The 15,482-nt window shown below is 48.7% G+C and overlaps 1 protein-coding gene across 1 annotated transcript; it reads left to right on the forward strand.

Moving 5' to 3' along the window:
* The first annotated feature begins 10,300 nt into the window (after positions 1-10,300).
* Positions 10,301-11,767, forward strand: NKX2-8 (NK2 homeobox 8). Its single transcript, XM_077126498.1, has 2 exons — positions 10,301-10,535; positions 11,211-11,767. The coding sequence occupies exons 1-2, from the start codon at positions 10,376-10,378 to the stop codon at positions 11,765-11,767; spliced, it is 717 nt and encodes a 238-aa protein (XP_076982613.1). The 5' UTR covers positions 10,301-10,375.
* Positions 11,768-15,482: the final 3,715 nt, after the last annotated feature.

Here is a 15,482-nt window from a genome sequence, read left to right on the forward strand (position 1 = left end):
CTTGCAAAGCTTATGTAGGTAGCGGAGAAGCTTAGCCTACCCACAGGTATGCCTAACAGTTACTTCTGGAGGACCTCTTTTGTTGCTCAGATATGGCTTCACTTTCTCTAAGCGCAACTCTGCAAGTGAAATCATTGCCCTCCCCCCTACATAGGACATGACATCCAGGGATGAAAGTCTCCCTGGAAACATGGGAGATGACTCCCAGGGATGAGTTTAGTCCTGGCACCATGGGATCAACAATTCCATCCTGACCAAAAGGGGGGAAAGAAGTGTAGCAAATAAAGTATCAGTGGCAGAGAGAGTTCAAATAGAGTTGAGAGTCTACTCTAGAGGTTGCTTTTTATGGAAACTTCAATTAGACATTGCTACCTATCATAACGTCAAACCCCAATGAGGACCATTTCAGCCAATCCTAAGAACACCTACGGCAATATATAAGATTCCACAAGGGTTCCATGCACTGGAGTAACTTTCCAGAAATCCAAAACCTTCAGTTGGGTCCCTGTACCAGATAAGTCCTGAAACCTAGAGGCCTAGCTTCTCCAGAACATCAGATTGTTCCATCTCCCTACCCCATATTATTGACACACCCTTCCAACATGAAAAGGTTAGAATAGCCATAGCCCAAATACCCCTAAAGAAAGGGATAGTAAGATCAAAGGTGATGGTGGAGCTATATAGAGAAGATAGGATTTAGCAAATGAATATGATTGCTGAATCATTAAACTGAAATCTCTTTTAATCTCCAGTATCTTAGAGCAGCTAGACGTTAAAACCTAAAATTGCGGAATTGTAACCCATGTCAAGCTCTGAAATCTTTTCTATAACTCATTGTGGTGCTGTGCTTTGAAATTTATTGGATTTTTTTGTATACATATGTCATTTTTTGCAAAAAAGACAAAAAAGTCAATTGTGATGATAAAAAATATATATTTATTCCTTCTAACCTCCTATATTCTGGAGCAGTTAGAAGGAAAAATCTGAGAAGATCATAGAGTAGCCCATGACAAACTCTGGAATCTGTCCTGTAGCTGCTTCTTGAAGAGTGCTTTGAAAACTATTGCTTTTTCTTTTTTTGCTTTGTATATATGATATATTATACAATGAAAATTTTTTTCTAAAAAAATAATGATCCTGAAGCATAAAGACTAGAAAATACATAGCGAAATTGAAGCAGCTACAGAGGGACCCAGGAATGAAAATGTTAGGGCCTGAGGGCCAAGCCTTTACTCTTCAATTAAACCTGAGGAGAGCCTGGGCCCCCCCAGCAGAGAGCTGAGAGCATCGGCCACAACAAAGCCTGTGGCCAGATACCTGAAACCAGAGGGTCAGGTAATGCCGCCGAGTTTAAGGAAAACCCTTCCACCGGCAGCTTTTTCCTAACTCTGTTAAGAGAAGAAAAACTACTTCAGAGACTAGTAATACAGGGTGTGCTGAAGGAAAAAGAACCCTGGAATAGGATGAGCGGGATTCCAAGGCGGTTCTGTGAGACACTGCGCAGGGCACGCAACCTCCCTGCTCCGTTTCTTCTGCAAGGAAGGGATTGAACTAAATGAAGTTCTCTTCAGCTCTGTAACTGATGATCCTAAACTCATCATAGAACAGCTCCCCAGTGACTCTGGGTGGGTGGGTGGGGGGGGAATAAAGCCTTTCCATGCATCTCTCCCCTCCCCAGGATATTTTATTACAAGTTATTAAGCATCCACTAACTGTAGGCAGGCACCTTGCCAGGCTCTTTACATAGCCCCCCTTTGAAATGAGTATTATCATTTCCATTTTATATATGAGGAAACTGTGGCTGGAAGAAATTACAAAACCACATCATTCATGTCTGATTGTAGAGCCAGACTTCAAACTAGTTCTGTCTGCCTGATCCCCCAAACTGATGCATGTTGGAAAGGAAACTCTTGCTGCTTATTCTGGACAGCCCTTTATATACTGGACTGGTCCAGCTCAGTAGTAGCTCAGTTCCAGGCACTCATGAGTAGCTAACAATATATGTGACTCCTGTTGGACCCGTGTGCTACTGGGGGGTGGGCAGGGGTGGGGAAGGGGGCTGTGTAGATTTGTGTAATCCAACTGACTTTAGTTAGTGCTCAGTCACTCTCAGGAACAGTCTTTCGGCTACACCAGGAGTGTGTCTATTGCCACAGAAGCCAGATGCAGGCCTCCTGCCATTTTGGCTGTACTTGGAGGAAGAAAATTGTGGATACGAGCATGGCAAGGAACAGAATAAGATAATTTCCCAGCCACCTCCACTCCCTCTGAGCAAGGATATGGGTGGCTGGCCTGGCCCTAGGCTCCAGGTCTCTGCCTGTCTCTAGAATGGAATCACCTTGGGTGGTCGCTCCCATGGCCATTATGCACGTGGGGCTTTTCTGCCTATTGACATTAGGGGATGTGCCCCCCACCTTCCCTTTGTTTCAGCCTCGATTTAGGACACATTTGTTCTCACTGGCTTTTAACTGGCTTTCAGTCTACGCTCATTGCTAGGGTAAGTTAACTTTTTTGTGCAAATGCAACTTGCCAAGGGCTTCAGTGCCACCAGATTAGCATTGTGAGAGATGACACTGTTTGGAAACAAATATAATTTGGAAAAGATGAAATCACACTCTGTTAGTCACTGAGACACTGCTTTAAAATAAAAAAAAGACTGCAAGCCACAGATTCCTAGATAGCAGCCTCAATTCCCCACATGAACATTTAAAAATGCTGCAGCTCTTTAGGTCCCTTAATTGGCATCTGAAGAAAACCACCCAACCCTTTCTTTTGGACCCTTCCCATGCTGCACTTGCTTTCTCTTTACCTACCCCCAGCTGGAAAAGGGAATTTGGAGATCACTAAGCCCAGAGAGCACTCACTCTCTCACTTTGTCTTCCCTACTTCCCTACTTTCACTCCTGTTCTATCTCTCCCTTCACTCAGTCACATCCACCTCCATTTACTGCAAAGGACCTAGGATTCAATTAGACATTTGAAGTTTTCCTCTGTGCTGCCCCATGGAGATGCTTTCAGATCAATCAGCTGATAGGAAAATTTGGATCTCACTCTGTCTTAACTAGGATGTGAATAATACAAATTCTCATAACAGAAAAAGAGTATGAATCATGAAAAGAGATACTCGTGTGCTTTGCCTAATGGTTCTATAAAAGAAATTATTAAAATGATCATTAATGGGACCTGTTGTGGATTTTATTTTATTTTTATCACAGAAGAAACCAGAAGGCTAAATTCTCACACAAACACCCACGCATTCTGACATCTGCGCTTTCACGATCAGATTTTTACAAGATCATTTTAATAAGTAAGAAATGGAATGTCTAGCTTCAACTTCTCATATTATTTCTTTGACTTTTCCTCTCTAACTTTGTTTTACAGTCCAATCCTTTTACTTAAGGAAAAAAAATGAAGAAGAAGATTTTTTGTTTTGTTTTAAGTAGCCAAACCCTAAAAGCAGCTAAAATCCAATGCGTGTCTCCATGTCTTTCTCAGACTAGACACCACCCAAATATACACATACTTTCAGTGGGCTCTGATTCTGTATCCAAGAAAGCACGCCTGTCCTGACGGCACAGCCATCCAGTGATGCATCAGTCTAGTTTTAGTAAACCGACTGGATGTAAAGAGCTGGTAATAAAAGTGAGCGATGGGCACCCACAGCTCCTGGGCGGCTGCTTCAGACGCATGGACAGGCTTTATCCCGGGTTCACGTCCTCCCTGGACAGAGCAAAGCAGAGCACAGACATGCTGGAAACCACGGCAGAGAAACCTGGGGTTGGCTATAAATTATATGAGAGCTTGACAAGCAGGTGAAATCCAAAAAATACAATGAGAGTTTTGTGACATTCTCTCAAGTTTCCTCTAGTTCATGTTACAAAGAAAAATGCTATATTTTAAGGTAAAACCACAACATTTAGGATATAGCTTATTAAATAAAAGAAACATGTCCAGTGAGAGAGATTTGGGGACTTTCTGGGTTTTTTGTTTGTTTGTTTTGTTTTGATTTAACTACAGATTATGCCTAATTTAAGAAAAAAAAAAAAAAAAGAAAACACCCAGAAGCATATGACTTTCTCACCTTGTGGATACTGAGCTATTATTTTAAAAAATCTATTTGAAGTACCGGTTTATGGTACATAAGCTGTGCTAAAGATATAGCATTTATCTTTTAGTACCAGAGAGAACTTCAATTCTTAGTTGTTTGCTAACTTGAATAAATCCAAATTATGGGTTTTAAGATTCAGAGCAAGACAAATAGGACAATAAATGTCTCGAGAAACTCTCAACCTCCTTCTTCGTATCCTCTGGTTGAGATAAAGCTAAACCTGAAATGACACTGAGCTTTGTCATCTGTGTATTTGTCCGATGGCTGCAGAGGTAGTTTCCATGGTCAGCTCCCCGTGCACAAGAAGCAGGGTGAGTGGAATGTCTCCTTCCAATGAAGAATCTTTCCCTGACAGCAATAAAGGCCAAGAACCTCCTTCACACAAATGATTGAAAAACAGAACACCAAGGACAATTTTATTTTGTTTTGTTTTCTTTGTGTGGTATCTGACTTCAGTGCAAATACCCATTTAATCAAGAATACAAAGGCAGCCAGCCACCTTTGCTGGAGAAGGGATTCCTAGAGGCTGCAGGAAACATATACAGCTCTTTTACATTTTTGTAGGACTTCCTGCAGGTTGTCATTTCATGCTTCTGTTGTGCATTTTTGCCTCCCCTTTAAAGAGGGGAAAGATGTTTCTAAAGGAAATTTTAAGAGTAAACCAAATAGAATCTAGAAAAACTGGAGATGCTTTACAAAGCTAAAATTTATCTGTTGTCATTAGTGCCAAGAAAATAAAGATTCTGGAAAAGCCTCTATAGGCACTCTTGACTGGAACTTTCCCATTTTATCATTTCCATTTTACAGATGAGGAAGTTGCATGAGACGTTGATGAGCTCACATTTAACCTATATCTCTAAGCCAGCACAGGCTCGCTCACTCTCTTTTACCATTTCATTATTCTTTTCCAGTATCTTCTATTACAGTAAGCTCTCTTTCTCCCCCATTAGGTTCTCTTCATGCTCCTTGAAATTTACTCAGTTCTTGCCTCTCATATGATTCCAGTCTACCTGCCCTCAAAGCTCTCCTTAAACTTTGTTTCTTCTAGAAGATTTCTCCTAATCCAGGATGTGGTAACAAGTGTGAGTGCACTCCCAACTGTATAAAACATAAAGTGACCTGATTATTACTACTACTCATCACCATTAATCCGAATATTAGATCCTTTCACTCTCTGCGACAGACTGCAGTCCTTGCCTTCACCAAATAGTAACAGACACTTCTCTGAATTAATAATGTTAAGTTTAAATCGCTGCCCAGTAAGATAACAAACTCCCTATAATAATGAAATCCTTTAAAAATTACCAAAGTTGGTCTCAGAACAATGTAAAGGTATTAAATGGTAGGGGGCGGGGGCTCTTATAATGGTGAGGGAATTTAAGAAAAAAAAATAACTGGCCTGAACTGAAGTGCTGATGGTGATGGGCACTTCAGGCAGTCCTGTATGGGGACAAGGCATCACAAAATAGGTTCCTGGGGCTGGTCGACCCTGTCAGTGTCAGTATGTGACATTAGGCGTAACACAGGGTCTGGACCTTAGTTGTGCAAACATTTGTAAGGATCCTCGTGTTATATAAATTATATCTACAACAGTAAAGTAAAAGAGCATAAATTCAGTATCTTTAAAAATTAGAGAAAAATAAGTTCAGCTTTGGACAAATAAATATGACAGCCTCTCACACAAGTCGCTATTATTTTTATTTTGACAATTTATGTTCCATGCCATCACAGCTACTCTTACTATATCTTTGGAAGGCATGAGAAAGATAAAAAAAAATTCAATAAACTAGTTAAAAATTTTTAAAAAGTTCTTTACTGGCTCTTTAGAAAATGGTGACCACAGATATTTAATCAAATATATTTATTTCTCCATACATTGAACCATTTTACCACCTATAAATTTTATCACATATATACCTAAATAACTGAATAAGGAGATTTGGAAATAAAAAATTTACCCCTAGAGCTCAAGAACAAAATAAGTCAATGCAAAGTCACTAACTTTTTAAACTTTTTATTTTGAAGTAATTTCAAACTCTACAGAACAACTGCAAACATAATACAAAGCTCATACAAAGAACTCCAGTATAACCACCCCCAAATACCCAGAGCCACTGATTTCAACATTTTACCGCATTTGTCATATTATTCTATCTATTTATCCATCTATCAAAAGCCAATATTTTAAGGGACTTAAGGTGGGATCTTTCAAATCTTGTCATTTTGCATAAAACAATAAAATCTAAAGCTCATTCTGAAGAGACAGTAAATCCCCAGCCTGAAAGTAATTGCTGTTCCTTGTCCTCTGTGTATATATCATCAATACAACTAAGAAAGACTCAGAGCCAGGCCTGGACCACCGCCAAGCAATTGATTATTAGCCATTAAAAGGGAAATGTTTACTTATTCATGGCAACTAGTTTTTAGAAGGAAAGGCAAAGAGATCTGATTTTAAATGCTCCCCTTTCTTCCCATTCTAAGGCCAGTCAAAATCATCCACTTCTTCTTAGAAGTGTCAAAAGCCCATTTTTATTTTCTTTTCACCATTTTAACCAGAATACTGATAGAGAGAGCAGTTGCTATGAGGCAAAGAAAAATGTCCTGGCAGTTGAGGGCCCTCCATCTATCAAGGGGAATTTGCAATGTTGCCTCTCTTCAATACTGTATAGATTTGCAGGATTTTGTGGAACACTTAAACAAAATGAAAGGATTCAAAAATGGAATGCAAGACATAGATGCAATCATTTTTTTAAAAATCAAGATACTTTTGTTTTATTTTAAAATTTGCTAGTCTTAAATTCTTAAGCATGGAGCAGTGATGAATATCACTAAATAATATTTTTGAAAGGATGATTACTACAGATTACTTAAATATATTCACTATATCACAGATGCCTAAAGATTAAAAACTCTTACTGGGTTGAAGATGCACTACCTCCAATTACAGGGAAACAAACTTATCTAATTAAATAGTATTCACAGGATAGGTCAGTCTTAAAATAAGTTCCCATGTAGAGAACACCAAACAACATTTTAAAATCTGAAAAAAACATATAATCAGGTGTGTATTTGTGATTCTAAGGATCTCTTATGAATTGGAGGTAATTCATATATATATATACACACACACACATATATATATCCAATATGTATAAAACATAAATATCTTGACCACCTTTTCCTATTGATCCAACAGCAAAGTAATATCCTCCTCTCATGTGTGGAGTTTATCTAATGTGAAGAGAGCACCTTTCTCTAAAACTTCTGGTTCTCCACCTCCTTTTCCCTCATTTCTTCAGAAGGCACAGTTTTAACGGGACTGAAGCGCCGAGGCTCTAGTTCTCTTAATTCAGATACGGCTGCAGAGCTGAGCTTACAGGAAGGTTGGGCTAGCCCAGAGGCACCTAGGGAAGAAGGGAGGTGGAGCAGGGAAGTACAGGGCTTTCCAGCGCTAAGGTATCCAAAACGCAGGCAACACCAGGCGAGAAGCAATATTTGGAATTAATCCCACGGTCAGATCCTTCTCTGAGCACAACTGTTAGGTAGGGGTGGGTGGGTGGGTGGATGGATTCTGCTTTGGGAGCCCAACACTAAGAGTAAAGCAAATATTTGATGCTGAAGAGCTCTTAAGAACTGAAGAGCATCAGTTCCTTATTTCCACACATCAGTGTGGGTTTAGGATGTTAAATAGATTAAAAGGCTAAGAGAGGTCAGTCACTCCAGGAAAGACTTTTCTTTTGCTTCTCCTGATGTCTTCTGTCATTCCAAAATTATCCACCCCACTTCTGTGAAGGGTCCTTGGGAACTTTAAGAAATGACACATCTTCTCTGAGACCATCCTGGAGAATTCGGCGTCAGAGTCCTGGGATAAGGGTGCAAGAACACGAGGGGAGAGGTCACCCAAAGTCGGCGTGTAAACGTGATAGTAAAGATAGTTTTAGAAAAATTCTAGACGTATAGAATCATAAAAGTGGTCGGGTCCTTAGTAATGATCAAACCTACCCACTTCAGATGAGGGACTGAGTGGTGGGCTGATTACAGCTAGTTAGGGCAGCCCTAGCACGCGAACCCACACCTCAGACTTCCAGGCCCTTCTGCCTGACCCGGCCTCGCTGTTCAGACCCGAATCTGGAGCCTGTCCCAACGCTCCATTAGAACTTCGTCAGCGTCCGCCCCCCCCCCCCCCCCCCCCCGCCTCTCGCTTGGGAGATGGACTGGCAGAGGTGGCTAGGCATTAGGCTTCTGCCCGGAACAAGTGCACGAGGTCCCACCGGAACTTGGGCCCTGTGGACGCGGTGGGCGCCGGGTTTCAGGCCTCCCTACTCTCGGCTCCCTCCCCTACCATGTCTGCAGGGAGGGCAGCTAAGTCATTTCAGTGTAATCTTATTTAAAAAGACATAACTAATAAATCTATTGCCGGGGCCGCGCAGAGACGGCCAGCAGAGTTGATAGTGCTTCCAATCCCATTGAACCCCACTGAAAACCATGACAACACGGGACAAGCTCTGATTTATCCCGGCGAGTTAGAGCTCATTGTGAGCAGGCGTCAATCACGCATTATTCTCGGACTGAACAAATGCAAAATCTTGACTGGAACAAATTCTTCCAACAGGTCCGGGGCGTCGAGCTCCATTTCCCCTTTGTCTGCGGCCTAGCGGTTGGCCTGTATTGGGTTTGCCTCCGCCCGACCACCCAGCGCGCCGCGGGTCGGGCCGCACAGCCCCCCCGGCGCCGGGGGCAGGCTTGACGGGGAGCGCCGGGGAGGGTGCGCAGGACTCCGCCGGGAGCTGAGCCCGCGCTCGCCCCTCGCTGAAATGCACTGAGCAACTAAATTCCCAAACTAGTGGAAAAGGCGAGGAGAAGCCTCTAGGTGTGCTCGCCCTGCCCTAGACCCAGGCATTGGGCCAACAAAACGTATCCATGGTGGCGGCTCGCTGCGCCTTCTACCCATTTTCTGCCGTGGAGCTGCGGGGACTAGACGGCCCCAGGGAAATCCCAGGCCGTCAGTCCCACAAGCCCGCAGTCACGTTTTCTAGCCGGCGGGCCCCGTCCTAATTCTCCCAATCGACCCTATTCCGGACGAGGCCGGGCCGCCACGCCGGGACTGGCTCGAGCTGGGAGCTCGGAGCACAAGTTCGAGGCCTGCTCCCGGGTGGAGGCCTGAGCTGGGGCGCTGCGCCCGAAGCTGAGGCCGGGGGCCAGGGGGGCGCAAGCCGTGCCAGAACGTCTGGAGGCGCCCAGGAGGCCGCAAAGTCCTCCGCTGTCGGCCTGCGAAATGCCGCCGCCGTCAGGCCCTAAAGCGGGTCTGGGTGCAGCCCTGTCTAGCGCGGCCTCGGGGCCCCAGCCGCACGACCCGCGGCGTCCAGGCCGGGCTGGAACAACAAGGCCCGCACTCAGGACCTGAGAAACTTGACCAGATCCGGCCACCCTTTTGCCTGTCTGTGAAGACGAGGGCTGGGCCGGTGGCGCTCCCCGATACTAGTAGCCCTTCCCCGGAAACCCTAAGGGTGTTCGGTTCGGGCTCGTGGAGAAGCTCCCAGCCTCCCTGAAGCCCTCGGAAGGCGCTCCGCGTCCGCCTGGAACTTCTGGCCCCTCAATCATTAGAGGGACTTAGAGAGGCTCCGAGCCACAGAAAGGGAGTGCGCAGCAGTTTAACGCCGTCCTATAAATCACTTGCCGAGTGAGTGTGGGGACTGAACGCCCCAGCGAACAAGCTCAAGGAATACAACAAACAGGGAATAAATTCTTGGGGGCTCATAAACCCACCCACGCCGGGGGGCCGGGCCGCGTGTCAGCCCAGAACGAGGAGGAAGCTGGGGGCTGAGACTGGCGGGTAGTGGTCACCACTCGCCACCCAAGATGTTATTCATTGGTAACAATCCCCATTATCTGTCCCCACTCGGGGTTAATCAGACAGAATCTCTAATGCCAAGGGCTGCTTCCTGCCGCCTCTGGGAGGTAACGGGGCGCCGAGGGGCGGGGGACGGGGCGGGGCGGAGATGGCACCTTCCGGGTTCGCGGGCGCTTTGGCCCTGCACTCATTCAGGTACTTAACCCCCCGGGAGACCCGCACTGCCGCTTTCAAAGCGGCTGGGGCTGGGGGGGGGGGGGGGGCTGTTTATATAAACCGGGATTCCGCGGTAAACGCCCTAAACTCCCGGCGGCCATCGCATGGCGAGCGCCTCCCACACACAGCCGTAGGAGCGGCATCCCCCGCCGCCCCCGGGTGCCAGCTGGCCGTGTCCCCGCCTCCTTCCCCTCCTCGGCCATGGCCACCTCTGGACGCGTCAGCTTCACGGTGCGCAGCCTCCTGGATTTACCCGAGCAGGGCGCGCAGCACCTGCGGAGGCGGGAGCCAGAGCCGCACGTCCCCCGACGCCCCGGTCCCTGCGCCATCTGGCTGGAGTCGGAGCGCGGCCACTACCCGTGTGAGTGAGCCGAGGCCCTGGGCGGGCGTGTGGGTGGGAGGCGCAGGTCCCAGAGCCGGGCCCATGGCGGGTTGGGTCTGGACGTCCCCAGCCCTTGGGCCCGTTTTTTGTCTCGCTCAAAGTCCCCATCCCATACGTCTATACGCACAGCTTGAGCGCAGATCATCGCCCCGCGCTAGTGCCAGGAGGTTGGATTTCTGCTCCTGGGGACTCCTAGGGGTCGGATGTTTAAATATTTAAAGCACTTCCCCTTGCATGCTTGAAAATGTTCTCAGCCTTGACGACCTCAGTACCTCCCAATTCGGGGGTCTGCAAGCCTGGGCAAACTGTAGTTCAGGCGACCGGGAGGTGACTCCTTTTGGTTCCCAACTTGCGGTAAATTCATCCGCCAGCGCAGAGACCGGTGCGGACGATTTGAGAGGGCCTCGGGGCGGGTTTCCTTGGGGACCCGATCTCAGGCCTGCTGCTGATTGTTGTGAAATGAATGAGGGCACAGGGTGAGGAGAGGCGGGCATTCAGGTGTGGACGCAGAGAAGGGAATGGCCTCAACTCCAGAGCCGCGCGCGGGTGAGGACGCCCTCTGTCCCGTGGCTCCGGCTCCCGCGCAACAGCACCAGCAGGAGAGCCCGGCGGCCGGCGCCAAACCAGACCGTGTCTTCTTTGCCGTCTCCCTAGCCTCGGACGAGAGCAGCCCCGAGACCAGCCTGCCCGACTCGTCACAGCGGCCGTTCCCGCGACCCGCGTCACCAGGCTCGGACGCTGAGAAGAGGAAGAAGCGGCGGGTGCTGTTCTCCAAGGCGCAGACGCTGGAACTGGAGCGGCGCTTCCGGCAGCAGCGCTACCTGTCGGCGCCCGAGCGCGAGCAGCTGGCGCGCCTGCTGCGCCTCACGCCCACGCAGGTCAAGATCTGGTTCCAGAACCATCGCTACAAGCTGAAGCGCGCGCGCGCGCCGGGGGCCGCGGAATCGCCAGAGCTCCCGGGCGCCTCGGAGCTGCGCCCCGCTCCCAACCTGCTGCGCCGCGTCGTGGTGCCGGTGCTGGTGCGCGACGGGCAGCCGTGCGGGGACCGCAGCGAGGCGGCGGGGGCCCAGGACAGGTGCGGCGCCCCCCCTGCCAGCGCCGCCCCCTGCCCTCTGCGAGGCTACGCGGCCTTCGGGCCCGCCTCGGCGCTCGGCCTCTTCCCAGCCTACCGGCACTTAGCGCCCCCGGCCCTGGTCTCCTGGAACTGGTGAGGTGGCCGCGGGGCGCCGGCGTCTCGGGCTTCCCGGGACCTTGGAGCGCGCTCTGGAGCCAGAGCGGAGCTGTAGCCGGAGAAGTGGAGCGAGCGCGCCTGGCGGTCTTCCCGCGGGCCCACCTCCCCGGCCGCGGCCCCACTGCCCCGGGCCCCCGTCCCCACTGCCCCGGGCCCCGGCCGCGCCCGCCGTCTCCCGCGGTTGCAGATGCGCACGCAAGGAAATTTCGGAAAGATCGACCCTCTCCCCTTCCTTCGACCGCCAACCCCAGAACTACATTTTATTGCTTGACCTTATTTGTATATTTTAAAATAGCCATTTGTATGGGAAGCAACTTATTTTAAAAGAAATAGAATTTTTCCCTCCTTCTGGTGAGAGAATAAAATGCGGGGTGTGGGGCCCCTGCGCGCCTGCCAGGCGGTTGAGGTGGACGTTGTGTCCCCAGGACCAGAGTGCCCGGAGCCCGCCCGCTCCTTCACCGGCTAAGTTAGGATCCATCCCGGGTTGATTCTAAAGGGCAGATAGCACTCCCAGCGTGGCTTTAGGAAGATGGTGGGCGAGGAGAAGAGGGGTGGGGGTGGGGGTGTCGGGCGGGCGAGCGAGAGGTGACAGAAGCAGCATTTGGGGCGCGCGGGTCCCGGAATGACGCGGAGTCCCCGCGGGGCTCCCGGAGCTGCTGGCGTTTCACCCACTGAAAGTAAATCCCATGGGAGACAGCCCGGAATAATGAGATGTGCCCGCGGGACCCGAAGGGTGCCAAAGGCCCCGCGCCGGGAGCAGACCAGGCCCGGACGCAAGCCGCCCGTGTCCGGGGTGCGGGAGCTGAGGGATCGGGACCCCGAGAGCACCCGGACCTTGGACCCCCCTAGTTGAGCCTGCGCGTGCCTCACTTAGCAACTGATTTCCTTCTTTTCCCCCTTGCTGGGCCGACGGGTGGAGGGCGTAGTGTGGGAAAAGAATCAAAAGGTGCCTGGGAACGGTGGGTGCGGGCCCTTCCTCAGGAGGTCTTGGGTAGATTTGGCTGCCCACTGAGGGAGTCCGCCTGGGGGCGCGCTGGTGGCCTGACGTTGGAGTGGGATCCGCTGTCGCCCTCATTTAACCCGCACGTATATCGCACGCTGGGCTCGGGAATTAAGTACCCCACCTTTCGGGTTTGGGACTGCCCCCTCGCCTCGGAATCCCGACCCGCCTCGGTGGCCCCTTATGGTGGCGACCACTCTCTCGGAGAAGAGGTGGCAACCTCGGTTCCCTGCACCCACTGTAAGGAGATGCTTACAGGCCGAACCTTCTGAGTCCATCAGGTGCCTGAAAGGGAGGGAGGGCCAGATGGGGTCTGCAAGGGGAAGGCATTGGGCCTGTTGAGGACCCTTTCTTATCCAAAGAGGAGGAGGAGGAGGAAGAGTGGCCCAGGCGGCCTTATCACCTGGGATTTTGGGGGGTGGGGAAGAGAGAGGAGGTTAGGGGGGAAGGGAGTGGGGTGTTCGGGTCTCAGCTGCCAGCCACCTTGTCTTCCATATGGATGTGGTTATCTTAGAAGAATCTCAATCCTTAAACCTCCTTTTGTTTGGGGAGCTGAAAAGGGCATTGTCAGGCTTGAAAAGGACCTAGACAAAATCCGCACTGTTTCGATTCAGGACTCTGTTTAATCAGTCCCTGGTGACAATGTAGTGGGTGTTAGGCAGGACAATGGTATCTTTTTAAACCTTGTGGCCTTCAGGAAGACAAAGGGCTTGAATTTTATGGGCTTACAACTTCAATTAGAACAGTGCCAATGTGGATAGGAGATTATCAAATTTGTATCATAAAACCCCTTTCTAATAAATGATTGTTGGGGAGGGAGCCTGGACATTGTAAGACATATATTGAAACCTGCCAGGGGGCTTCCCAGTTAGCCCTGGCAGAGCACATGGGAAAGAAAATGAGGAAAGGAATTCTGAAGAAGGCCTGGCCTGGGACTTGCCCTTGTGGACTGTTAGCTGGGTCCTTGGCTCTTCCATGCCCTTCCTCCAAAACGGGTGTTTTCTCCAGGGGGGAAGGAAGTGTTAAGACTCAGCTTATTGTCTGGTGTTGGTGATTAAGACCTCCTGAATATTCTTAAGGGAAAAGTGCAAAAGAGATCCATACCTTCTCAGTTCCTTGCTTTTTCTTTTCCTACAGCTCCAGGGTAAGTAGATCTTGGGGTGTGCAAAGTGGAAAGGACTGATTAGCTATAGGGCCAATAGGACAAACAGAACTAGACCACAGAGAGGATCTCTGTGGCCCTAAACGGGGAGCCAGGTCTAACCAATAAGAGAGACCACTGGCCTGTTTCCCAGCGAGGTGGCCACAACCCATTGAGCCAGCTTGCCTCCTGTGTAAGAAGGTGGAAGTTTCCTATGACATCAGCACCAGGAGTTACAATGTATAAATTGTTGTCAACTTCCTTCTGCTCCTTTTCCTTTAGGCTGAAAAAGTCCTTCCTTTAGAGAGAAGAAACCAAAGAGGAGAGTTCACAATATACCACCACCAATAATTTTAGAGATTCATGCTGACATTTTTTCTGTAGGCAGCTGTGAAAACCTGGAGAAGAAAAATGCCAGTTTCCTTTATGTTAGATCAGTTCTTCCAGGTCTGGCAAGAGAAGTCAAACCCGAGGCCTCTCTACCTACACCCAGCTAAAGAACAGTTAGGATCGCCTTCCTCAAATGACAGTACTTCAAATCTGTTACCCTATTTCATAAGGCAGAACTCACACTCAGCAAACTTTTTTTGAAACTTACGGTATTTCAGGTATTGTTCTGGCACTTTCACAGTTGATGTCACAGAAGCTTTATGCACTGCATATATATCCCATTTTACAGATGAGAAACAGGCTGAATGTGTGGGGGTAGGGACTTGTCCAGTGGAAGTGTAACTTCCAAGAATGTTACCTTTGTCCTCAGCGTAACCTACATTTAGCCACCCTGCATGCTGTCCTTAAGGAGGACAATTGCAGTCCTGATGTAGTGACAAGATGTATATTCCAGCCATCGTAAACCATCTAATGAATAGTCTGAGCAGAGAAAAGAGCACACCAAAAGCATTCAACTCGGGGCCACCGATAGAGGCTAGTCACGTAATATCACAGTAGATACTAACATTTATTGACTGTTTCCTGTGTGGCAGGCAATATTCCGTGTTTCTTTTACATGTATTATTCATTCACTCCTTACTACAACCCCATGAGATGATACTATCCCCATTTTACAGTGGAGGAAACTGAGGGCCAAAGAGGTTATAAGTAATTTGTCAAAGCTAGTAAGCTAGTAAGTAAGAAGAGCTGAAACCAAGCAATCTAGCTCCAGATCTTACACCTTTAACCACTTGGTGGGAATTTATTTCCCATTCTTCTTTTATGTCTTATTGCTACCAGCCTGCAGTCCTGCTTACTGACCCCACTGTTAATTTCTAAGAGGCATGCTGTTTAGCCTCTCTCTCCCTCCATATCTCCCCACCCACCCACCCCTGCCCTCCTCTCCCCATGCACCAAACCTCCAGGTTTTGGGATAGCCTCTGCGTTTCCTTTACATTTGTCTGTGTGCATTCTGGTCCAGCTGTCTGTGAAACACAGCTCTTGTCTACAGGTCCCAGTATTCTCCTGTGACTATCATTCCACCATTCTTCTTCGGGAAAAACATCTGCTGCTGCCGTCTTGACACCAATTGTCTCCTCCGGGTTCTGTAGAAATCGCTACTGG

Source organism: Tamandua tetradactyla, chromosome 14 (assembly GCF_023851605.1).
Source record: "Tamandua tetradactyla isolate mTamTet1 chromosome 14, mTamTet1.pri, whole genome shotgun sequence".
Lineage (NCBI taxonomy): Eukaryota > Metazoa > Chordata > Mammalia > Pilosa > Myrmecophagidae > Tamandua > Tamandua tetradactyla.

Excerpts from the sequence above, each read along its gene's own strand:
- NKX2-8 (XM_077126498.1), top strand. The coding sequence starts at position 10,376 with ATGGCCACCTCTGGACGCGTCAGCTTCACGGTGCGCAGCCTCCTGGAT. Across the intron at positions 10,536-11,210 it reads GGAGCGCGGCCACTACCCGT|CCTCGGACGAGAGCAGCCCC; the intron begins GTGAGTGAGCCG and ends CCGTCTCCCTAG.